The sequence below is a fragment of the Schistocerca cancellata genome, chromosome 11 (genome assembly GCF_023864275.1).
Source record: "Schistocerca cancellata isolate TAMUIC-IGC-003103 chromosome 11, iqSchCanc2.1, whole genome shotgun sequence".
NCBI classification, from domain to species: Eukaryota; Metazoa; Arthropoda; class Insecta; order Orthoptera; family Acrididae; genus Schistocerca; species Schistocerca cancellata.
The window spans coordinates 175423215-175435678 of NC_064636.1; the positions used below are offsets into that span (position 1 = coordinate 175423215).

The 12464-nt window shown below is 38.0% G+C and overlaps 1 protein-coding gene across 4 annotated transcripts in view; it reads right to left on the reverse strand.

Moving 5' to 3' along the window:
- LOC126108591 (zinc finger protein 493-like) overlaps positions 1–12464 on the reverse strand; it is a 184743-nt gene that overhangs the window by 49726 nt on the left and 122553 nt on the right. For 2 of the 4 annotated variants that reach the window (XM_049913885.1, XM_049913886.1), the window contains one exon: positions 1183–5340. The exons of 1 other annotated variant lie outside the window; for it this stretch is intronic. In XM_049913885.1, coding sequence (XP_049769842.1) covers positions 3174–5340 — 2167 coding nt within the window. In that variant the 3' untranslated portion in view covers positions 1183–3173. Of the gene's footprint in view, positions 1–1182; positions 5341–12464 lie in introns of those variants that run through there. One more of the 4 variants, XM_049913889.1, reaches the window with a different exon arrangement.

Consider the following 12464-nt stretch of genomic DNA (forward strand, 5'->3'; position numbering starts at 1 on the left):
GTGTTAGCTATGATTAAGTTATGCTCTGTGCAAAATTCTACCAGGTGCCTTCCTCTATCATTTCTTACCTCCAATCCATATTCAAGTACTACGTTTCCTTCTCTTCCTTTTCCTACTCTCGAATTCCAGTCACCCATGACTATTAAATTTTCGCATCCCTTCACCACCTGAATAATTTCTTTTACCTCATCATACATTTCACCAATTTCTTCATCTCCAGAGCTAGTTGGCATATATACCTGTACTACTCTAGTAGGCATGGTGTTTGTGTCTATCTTGGCCACAATAATGTGTTCACTATGCTGTTTGTAGTAGCTTACCTGCACTCATATTTTTTATTTATTATTAAAACCTACTCCTGCATTACCTCTATTTGATTTTGTATTTATAACCCTGTATTCGCCTGACCAGAAGTCTTGTTCCTCCTGCCATCGAACTTCACTAATTCCCACTATATCTAACGTTAACCAATTCATTTCCCTTTTTAAATTTTCTAACCTACCTGCCCGATTAAGGGATCTGACATTCCATGCTCTGACCTGTAGAGCGCCTGTTTTCTTTCTCCTGATAACGACATCCTCTGCCTGGAGATACAACTGGAGGACTATTTTACCTCCGGAATATTTCACTCAAGAGGACGCCATCATCATTTAACCATACAGTAAAGCTGCATGCCCTCAGGAAAATTTATTGCTGAAGTTTCCCCTTGCTTTCAGCCATTCCCAGTACCAGCACAGCAAGGCCATTTTGGTTAGTGTTACAAAGCCAGATCAGTCAATCATCGAGACTGTGGCCCCTGCAACTACTGAAAAGGCTGCTGCCCCTCTTCAGGAACCACATGTTTGTCTGGCCTCTAAACAGATACCCCTCTGTTGTGGTTGCACCAACGGTACGGCTATCTGTATTGGTGAGGCACGCAAGCCTCCCCACCAAAGGCAGGGTCCATGGTATCATGAGAAAGATGGAGTAAATGAAATCACATCACTACAAAGTGTCGTAGCTAAAGTGTAGCAAAACAGAACAGTGCCAATCACTTAATTGTAACTATCCCCAGTTGTTACACATGTGGTGGGACATACTAAAGAACTTTCACCAATAATAAATAGGTAGGGAATCAAAAATAAAAACAATCGTTCTGAAATTAAATATGAAGCATAAGTACAGATTTCCTAAAACGTCAAGTTTATTTACACAAATTAAGAAAAATATCCAGAATGTGAACGTCTTTTAATATAACACAAGACATATTTAGTACTCATGCCCTCAGCTCTCCCAGGTGTTGTTCTTGTGTATACAAATGAATGAAATCGAACTGTAACACTTAATGTTTGGTTTTCGATTTCATTTTGTGTAAAACTTACACAGTATTACATGCTGAACAAATAATTAGGAGCTTTGGTGCATAACACTTATCTACATTATCTCTTAATCAAGTACAGAGCTTTGTGAAACAAAAAAATTTCACAAAAATATAGCTATTGTACACTGGTGTAAATGGTAACCAAGCACAATGATTTTGTTAGACTACACATTCTCGCATCTGCCCAGTTTACATGAAGTTGCACTGATGAGCAAAAATGTCATGAACACTGCCCGAGAGGAGAATGAATACCATGTTGTACACACATGATGCAGTACGCAGATTACAAGTATAGCAGATCAGATATTAAGAAGGAATTGTTCTATCAATTAGATGGGTTGCGAAGATGTAAATCCAATGAGATAAGTAACTTTAGCAAAGGGCAGGTTATGGTGGCATTGCAGTTGGCAACTAGCACCTCAAAAGTGGTGAACATCTGCGGAAAGTGGCTGAAAGGTGATAAATCCATAACCTTATGAAAAGATGTAATACTTATATACTTCATCACAAATCATGGAGATCAGAAGCTTACCTGTTCTGTAAAGCTGGCAATGTGGCATATCTTCCAATCCACCAAAGTGTTCAATTGCAACTGCAGTGGGCAAGGGATCATTGAGGCTGGAATGAAGGTCAATGCTAATGTCAACTGCCAACTGGCAACTGTCAGGATGTGTGACATTTCCTATTACACCAGGTCAGTTGCCACATCCAGATATGCAGTCAACTAGGTGAATGGCATCAGATGGGGGGGGGTCCATTATGATATGGGCTGCTTTGGGACATCTGGTAATAACTGATGGCAAAATGACAGTTGCAGACTATGTGATCTTTATTGCAACTACAAGGATTCCTTCATGACTGATGTGCTCTCCCACAGTGAAGGCAGCTTTCAGCAGGATAACTATCCATGTCATGTGCAGAACGACTCCACAGTGGTCTGAGTAGCATGGTAACCAACACTGATGTCTCGACCACATAGCTGATTTGAATGTGTGGAATACAACTGGTGCAATATACATCCAGAAACATGAAAACAACATGTCAAGTCCATATCATGTAGAACTGTCAATGTATTTTGTTCCAAATGTGGACAATCATACTAGTAAGCATGTTGCTATATTTCTTGTTCAGTTTACTAATACAGGATTAGTAATAACAGAACATAAATGTACACACTATTAATAACACATATAGCAAATCTCTTGAGAAAACATAGCTGAGTAAAATAATTGCCATAATTATGTTTCTCCAGTTATGAGTTTACTATTCTGAGTGAAAGAAATGCTATAAATACATTCTTGCTCTCACCTTTCTAAAATGCAGAGCTACAAGTACTACATGATGACTACATTTCGAATAACAAGCAGGAAGTCGTCACATTTTCTTAGCCTTCTACTGAATATTGCATGGTACTTATGATTACTGAAGAAGGTAAGGATTTATCACAATTCACAATCTTTTTGTCTTAGTATCAACTGGGAAAAACTGTAGTGTTAATGACAAAAACACATTTGATTCATGTTTCAGGAGTATTTAGTAATAGAATTTCTTGACATCTCAACCTGCTGATATGGATTTTTATATTGTCACATTATGTGTTACCACTCTATAGTATGCATCATTGCACACTTTTGTTTCTAACACATTTTAACCTTATTTCACAAGCATTATAATTTATTGTCCCCCTGTTACATCCATTATTTTATAGGCCTTGAGGGCACAACCCAGGAAAACCTATTTGCGTAAACTAACACTTACTTGTACTTTCTTTCTTATGTGAAGTAATGCATGTGTCTTGAGTGAAACTTTTGGCTCAGATACCACATTTGTGACGTCCCCTTCCAATGTGTTCTAATACATGTGTCTTCAGATCGCCTGAACTAGCAAAAGATTTCCCACAAATATCGCATTTGTGTCGTTTCTTTCCAGTGTGAATTAATACATGTTTCTTGAGATAGCATAACACAGTAAAAGATTTCCCACAAATCTCACATTTGTGAGGTTTTATCGCAGTGTGAATTAATTCGTGTGTGTTGAGATTGTGTGACAAAGCAAAGCATCTCCCACAAAACTGACATTTGTGAGGTTTCTTTGCAGTGTGAATTACGGAATGTCTCTTGAGACTGCCTGGCTGAGCAAAAGATTTCCCACACATCTCACATATGTGAGGTTTCTCTCCAGTGTGAATTAATGTATGTCTCTTCAGACCACCTACTCTAGAAAAAGATTTCCCACAAATCTCACACTTGTTAGGTTTCCTTCCAGTATGAATTAATTCATGTGTCTTCAGAGTGTTTGAGCAAGCAAAACATCTCCCACAAAACTCACATTTGTGAGGTTTCTGTCCAGTGTGAATAAATGTATGTGCCTTGAGATAGCTTGACAAACCAAAAGATTTCCCACAAATCTTACATTTGTGAGGTTTCTTTGCAGTGTGAATTACGGAATGTCTCTTGAGACTGCATGCTCTAGCAAAAGATTTCCCACAAATCTCACATCTGTGAGCTTTCATTCCAGTGTGAATTAAAGAATGTCTCTTGAGAATACCTGCTATAGCAAAAGATTTCCCACAAAACTCACATTTGTGCGGTTTCTTTCCAGTGTGAATTAACCTATGTGTCTTCAGACTGCCTGCCCTATTAAAAGATTTCCCACAAGTCTCACATTTGTGAGGTTTATTTCCAGTGTGATTTAGTAAGTGTATCTTGAGATTGCATAACATAGTAAAACATTTCCCACAAATCTCACATTTGTGAGGTTTCTTTCCAGTGTGATTTAAAGAATGTCTCTTGAGTTTGCCTGTTTGAGCAAAAGATTTCCCACACATATCACATTTGTGAGGTTTCTTTCCAGTGTGAATTAATCCATGTATCTTGAGATCACCTGACCTAACAAAAGATTTCCCACAAATCTCACATTTGTGAGGTTTCTTTCCAGTGTGAATTAATCCATGTATCTTGAGATCGCCTGACCTAACAAAAGATTTCCCACAAGTCTCACATTTGTGCGGTCTATTTCCAGTGTGAAGTAAGCCATGCATCTTGAGACCGCCTGCACTAACAAATGATTTCCCACAAATCTCACATTTGTGAGATATCTTTCCAGTGTGAATTACGACATGATTCGTGTGATGATGTGCCTGAGCAAACGATTTGTCACAAATCCCACATTTGTGTGGTTTGTTTCCAGTGTGAATTAATGTTTGTGTATTGAGATGACCTGACTGAGCAAACGATTCCCCACGAATCTCACATTTGTGGGGTTTCTTTCCCATGTGAATTAGTTTCTCTCTCTTGAGATGATGTGACCTACCAAACAAGTTGCCATAAATACCATATTTGTCAGTTCTGTTTGCAGTAATTAGATCAGCCTGGGCACTGACATTAACAGCTGTAGATAAATTTCCATAATCAACTGTTTTCTCTGTATCATTTGTCATGTGTGTGTTACACATGTCATTAGAGGACTTCTTTGAAGCTTTCCAAGTTTCCTTACATGAAGACTGCTCATTGTGTTGTGTAGCAGAAACTTCTGGCAAACTATCCAAGAAGATACTGCTTTGATGCTGATCAATATAGCCATATTTTTCATGGTTGCCAGCAATTAAGACATGATATTTCTCACTCATTCTTAAATGTTTTTTCAAACTAACATTACTGTGAAATACCTCACCACACCACTTGCAATCATACAAAGGTGGTTGTGTGCCATCAATGTGCATAAACACATGCATTATGAGTCTGTATTTTGAAGGAAAGCTCTGTTGGCAGGAATTACAGCTATATACATGAAATTCCTTTTCCCTCGTACTACAGTCATATCTGGTGGCAACTGAGCATTCCTCATCAACAGTCACATCTTCTGTACAGGTACCAAACTCGTGTGTTGACTTCTCCATGTCTATCACAAACTCATCCTGTCTATGGTGACAAGTTTCTTCACATGATACTCCACACCTCTCACCAGTACTCTGAGTCAATCTGAAGAATGAGGAGCAGAATATTACATAATGATATATATACAACAAAGAAACAATATTTGAGTGTCCATAAATACAGTACTATGGGCCAGAAGTCACAAAAGTGCATATGAAATTACATATTAGTAACTGTTAGTGATTTAAAATTATAATGTTCCACCAGAAGGTAAGAACTGATAAAGTGAAAGTGGTTTAAAACCAAAATAACCAGAGCAAATTCAATAACGATTAATCTGAGTCACTGCCAACTTGATTTGAAATTTTGAGATCAGAATTAAAATAATTTCATGCGTTACAATCTTTTTAAAATACAGTGCTACAAGTTAATGGTCTACACCAATTTATTAAATGTATCAAAAAATGTATCAGTTACATGTTATTATTCAATATTCTTAAGTTCAAGGCACTTCAGATTCAATTAAGAGAAATAATTTTTAACTGTTCCTTTTCCATTATCTCAGCTCTGTAAGTGCCTTTTCTTTGTTTTGCAGATACTTTCACCTTTGGAAATGATAAATTTACTTTACTTAGTAAACAGATTTTTCTTGTTTGATTCCCAATGAGTCAAGAACTAGTGCAAGCTTCAATATTTTGATTAGGTATCTAGTATGGATGTTAATTAGGTGGATAAAGACTGTTCATGAACAAGAATCAATGTCTTAGCAATCAAAGGAAAAAAAAATTGCAAACTGATAAATGAATGTGAATGGCACACTTGAAGATGGTTTTAATCTAAGACTGTTTTTGGCACTACGATTTATATGAAGCCTTCCACAAATGGAAATACCGTCTGAAAGGATGGGAATGGTTGTAAATTTTCCCGTACATTATCAGTGATCCTTTTTGAAAATTTTTACGTCTTCCCAACATCTGGTCACCTGGCATTGCAGAACACCACTGACTGAAGGACACACATGTAAATGGCCACCTCAACACCCATTAGACAGTGCTGGGACATATTGAGTGGCAGTGGTAACAGCTGATGCACGAGATACCCCTGTAGTATCTGCATCCCATAATTCCACCTGCAGATAACCCTTTCCCACAGATCAGAAATGTGATGCCTTTCAGGTCCGCAGTATGTGCAGCAAGTTGGAAATGGAATATTACGAACTACTGAAGGTGTGCATGCTCCAGTGTTTTCTTTTGTTCTGACTGTAACTTTCGACTTTTTGCATTGTGTAGGGTATATAGTTTTGTTTGACCTCGTTCTGGTAAATATCGAGTGTTTCTAAACTCGTAATTGGGACCACACGATTTTTTAACGTAACTTCTATCATGGAGTGTTGACAACTGAATCACTAAATATTGTAATTTCTTTTTAACTCAATTAGATACAACATAGGAAAGTGAAGTAACTGAATATTAACAATAAAGAAAGATATCGAAAACATATGCAAGTAAGATTTCAAAGAAATACCTTTCTGTGTCTCAAAGTAAAAGAAATAAAACTTCCAATTAAAATTTTATGTTATGCCAGTCAACCATAAACAAACCAGATTAAGAAAGAGAATCTGTTGGAAAGTTCAACAATAAATTAATTTTGATGTAAATTATTTATCAATTATTTTGAGACCTCCATGTAAGCATTTTGTAGGTACTGCGTACTTGTGTCAAATCTTTAATCTTTACTGCATAACAATTTTTGTGGCAAGTACATTCATAAACTATTAATGCAGTGTTGATGGAAGTGCACATATATTTTATAAACACACATACTACAGCCTGGACAGTAACACTGCTAATGGTTTACACTACATATGTTAAAAATTTTGGGAGTATAGCTGTTAGCTCTACTTTATTATGTCATTGTCTCGATTCTCAAACCAAAGAGCTGTCATTATGAACAAAACCCCTTTACTACATTCTGTCTATCCAGCTGGTACCCCTCTATCCAACAACTAGTCAGGTCGGGGGACTAATACGACTTTGCCGTCTTTACTCGGTCTTTCGGCCGAAACTGGTTGCAAAGTGCCACTGCATATATAGACTAGTATTACGATGTGGTCGCCACTCCCAAAGATTCCCCCTCCCCTCCACCAGGACAGAATTAGTGTACTCCAACTGTCTGTGTCCTGTGTAATCCACAGGAAAGTGTGAATGTCTGCAAATGTTTGCAAGCTGTCTAACTGATGTGGAACTTGGGGACCAGTCCGGTATTCACCTAGCGGGATGCGGAGAACTGCCAAAAACAACATACAGGATCACCGGCACACCAGTTTTCATAGTTAATCTGACGGGCAGATTCGATCTGGGGTCAGCACACTGACCTTTATCCAGAAAGCAGTGCAATAGTGGTCTCGGCTACACTGGCAGGTCGTTCCCTACATTAACTTGAAAATATTACATCTAGTTTCACTTACTAAGGAAAGATTGTCAACGCATTTGATGCCGAACTTGGAGATAGCTGTGAATACAAGCAAGCCTATGAAACCTTTTATCTCAAAAACATCATCATGCCGAGAAGGTATGTTCTTCTGAACATTTTCATATTATCAAGATTCTGTTTCATCACTGTTGAATCTCATTAAAACACCTGATTTCTTGTTCAATGTCTTGAGGTCTACCCAACGCATTACCACTAAGTCACAGGGCAGGAATCTGCCAAGCAATGTTATATTGTCTAGCACAAACATTGCTTAGGTTGTGCATTTGTCCATTTGAAAGAGTTTCCCCTACCATAAAAGCACGAATCATGTTGACATGACTACATCCTTTGTTATCAAAATCATTTCCACCACCACCACCACCACCACCTAGACCCTCTTCTGAATTTGTATCACCAATTTCCATTGTGTAATCTTGATGAATATTACTGTCAACCAGAACATAAATCATTGAAGTACGGTTCTCTTACTCTCAGAACTCATGGATGATTATGTTTGGTTTGTGGTGCACTCAACTGCACAGTCATCGGTACCTGTACAAAGCCCAATTTTTACACATTCTATTTTCTTACACAGTCAAATGTAGCCACTGTCATGGATGATGCAGATGATGATTATGACGATGATGATGAGGACAACGCAAACACCCAGTCACCAACCCAACAAGGAATCAATCCCGGAGCCCCGTGATTTAGAAGCAGCAATGCTAGCTACTAGACCACAAGCTGCAGACAGAACTCATGGAGAATAATAAGTCCGTTCAGGCTGGTTTGAATGGTTAGAGAGACGTGGCACACACTGCATATTGTAAGAGACATGACAGCAGGCACTATAGTTATTACACTGTAATAACAACAATGAACACAAGCTGTTGATAAAAACCCCTGCTGAGTAGCAATCATGGAACGAGTGTGGTATATTTGCAAGACATCATAGCAGCTTTATTATGAATCTACTGAGGAAAAAATTGTCTGAGCAGCACCCTGTTTTCATGACAAGATGTCAATACAAGGCATTTCAAGTGATTATAATTAAACTAACAGCGTTGTGGGTGCTGCAGTGTGGGCTCTACATTTTGCAGGATGCTGTAACATTGTAGGCTGTTCATTAACTGATGTCCTCACCAAGTATGCTGAAAAATAATTTTTCACTTTCCGCCACCAGGTGAAAATATGGCGCTATAAGCAGTGAAAATGAGGTATCGGTGCAGGAAAAGAGAAGAAACGATCAGGCCAATGATAATGGTGGTTCTAATAACGTTTATTATAATATGATCAGATGTTACATGTTCAAAATGGTCTGCTGACTGTGCAACATGCTGATCCCTGACATGACATGGTTAACAGTTGCCTACAGCATATCCAGTGTAATAATATTGACAGTCATCATATGATATCCTTCTGATCAGGCATATCTGGATAGATCCGCAATAAATCTTTCACATATCCCAACATCCACATGTTGCATGAATTTAGGTCGGTGGATCTCGAGGGCCACGTATCTTTCAACTACCTAGATATAATGTGGATGATACCGAAGGTTTCATGAAACCAATCATTCACTCAACAACTGACATATCATGCTGCCCCATCTCACATCAAAATAATGTCGCAGACACTGTTGTGTTCTTGAAATGCTGGAATCACATAACCTCCTTATAAAGTTCAGATGTCACTGTACACCTACGAGGTGCATGACATGAACACCGACTAAGAATGAAAGGGCTTGTGAAATCACACCACACTGTCACATAAGCTGATTGCAGTGGGTGTTCCGCCACAAGATTTGGGAGGACAACCCCATATGTGACAGTTCTGTGCATTCACAGCCCCATGCAGAGTAAAATATGCCTTGTCCATCCAAAGAATATTCCCCAGCCAAAAGTCACTAATTACCATGCATGCCAAAAATGAAAGCAGAGTCACAGTGTTGTAGCCCATCTTGAGGCTTCTATAGCAGCACATTGTGAGCCTTGTAGAGGTGTAGGTGTAGGTGTAGGTGTAGGTGTAGGTGTAGGTGTGTGTGTGTGTGTGTGTGTGTGTGTGAGAGAGAGAGAGAGAGAGAGAGAGAGAGAGAGAGAGAGAGAGAGATCCTATGACCACTCTGGCACTTACTACAGAATTTGAGGCACCTGCTTTATGGCCAGCTGTAGCTAAAAGCAACTTCACCAACTGATATTGGAATCTGCTGCAAGACTCAATTCACCTATTTCTTCAAATATCTTGATTGTGTTCAACACATTTATTGACATGGGGCCTCTTTTCACCCATTTATTTCAGTAATATTCCTCCAATGCAGTGCCACTGTTCTGATAAAACAACTGTACCACCAGTGCACGGCGTTTCTTGTCAATAGCCACCTCATTGCATATGGAAGGCTTAAACATTCTTAACTAGGGTGCATACTTGGACAAGAAAAAATTTCCCGGATTTCCCAGTTAGAAATGCATTTTCTAGGGTGAAAAACTTTTTACTGGGTAGGAAGTACATTTTTCCATGTCAAAAGATGGTATCATTTCCCTAGGAGCTGAAAACCTCATCAATCCTTTGAATGGTTATGGATTTATAAACCTCTGTAGAACTATTGTGGCAGTTTGGAAATCTCAACCTAGCAAAATCACAGCGTTTTTGAAATATCTTTGATGCATGGAAACATGTACACTACAAACTTTCGTATCACGAAAGTACGAACACGAAATCCACCAATTACATCACAGTAGCTTCCAAAGCACTGAAATCAATATTGTGACGTGCTTTTGTCAGCCAAGCACAGCTCATGTCATATGATCTCACCACAGATGACAGCAAATATTCAGTGCATAGGAAATGATGTAGTCAGCCAATGACAACATGAATGCCAAGCCGTGCAAACACACAAACGGAAGAAGTTAATGGTTTAAATTAATATACATCAGTACAACTACAAGAAAAGCTAAGTTTTCATATATAATATTGACTTTCGACAAGTTTTTGTTGTTTTTCCGAGGGTGTGGTTAGGCTGGACTCTAAGAGCACATGCTTCAATTTTAGCAGATTTATGTTTCTATATTTATTATAAATTTCACTAACGTCCACTGGACACTTCGTGAGTTACGTGGCTGAAAACATGTTCTGTAGAGCACTTTGACTTTTCCCATAGTGAAGTCAGTTACATGTGAAATCGAGAACTTACGTCGCCTTTGTTTTTGAACGGCAACTATACTTTCTGCCAGTATTACTGCTTAATCTGTAATCAATGAAAGGACTATAATAATTATGAAAGACTAAACCTGAAACTAGGTCATTTTTTGTGTGTCTTATCTTTTCAAGATATATGAAACGCTAGTGTGCCACCAACATTTAAAATTATGGCATAAATGGCTGGTGTTATGGGCCCAAAATTTTTCCACATGGCTGGTCCTAAGCGTTAAGTCTTTAAGGAAAATATAATGCTCCATGATTTAAGAAATTCATCACACATTCTGACACGCATCATCATCTTGCATAAAAGGAAATTTATTTTGAAAGGAACACTTCTGACACCAACATTCGCGATATTTCACCGCGTCCTGTTAGAAATGTAACCAGTTGTGATGTTACTCATCAAAATGAGCCCAGGAATGAGATATACTGAAAGCAGTTTGTTGTTACAAAATATTGCATGCCTGTGTGTGCACTTGTTTTTTTGTTTTAAATGGCGCATTTTCTTTGCAACAAAAGATTTATTTCGGTGATATTCCCTCGTTTATGTTTTATTGCTGCAGTGTTATTCTGCAGTGGCGGGCTAAACTAAAATATTTTATTAGTGTATCAGTTCTTAGCCATCAGAATCACAAAAATTTAACTGAAAAATAAAATAATAAAAAATTACTGGAATTCTGAAAAACTTCTAAGCCGGATCTGAGCAGGTCCGAGTTCTTTTTGTGTGGCTATATTAAAGACAAGATGTACAGCAGTAACCCCAAAACCATTATTGAGCTGAAAACTGACACTCCGGTGGTCATCGACGACATTGATGTTCCTACACTTCAGTGAGTATTGCAGAATTTTGCTATTTGGCTGTGCCACATCATCGACAATGATGGCAGTCATATCGAACATGTCATACCCTAAATCTGGATATCTGTAGTGAAGTTTCCATGTTGAATAAAATGTGTGAACGCTGTAGTTGGTAACTAATTTACTATTTTTTATATAGTTAATAATTTTAACCTTTTTTGTTTGCTAAGTGACAGATTGGGCTCTGGGCTGCATATCCATCACTGCTACCTGTGTTTTGACTGAGCAATTCAATTTGTATCTTGGTGCAGTTTTCTGCTCAAGTTAAGAGTGAGGTTATTATTTCCTTTGTCATAATTCGTAGGAAGTTGAAATCACTGTGAACGTTCATCATCCTTTCCCCCACAGTAACCCTCTCTCTTTCAATTTCTCATTCTTTCATGTAAACAATTTGTGGTAAAAAGAAAAATTACAGGACTACTGATTGAAGCTTTCCACTTTTGGTGAGATTTCTTTACTGGAGAGTGTACATCATCCATGTACACACACTTTAGAACCATATACTCTAAATGTCTAATTAGTGTACAGTACTTGCCTGGTTTCACATTACACTACATTACATTAATACATGTTCCACATATCATGAATATGACATTTTGCAATGTGGAACTTGTGAGTTTAAGTTTACATTTCTTTAGATAATGATTTTTTTTTTTTTTACAATTACTATTTCATATTTAAAAATTCATCTACTGAGTAGG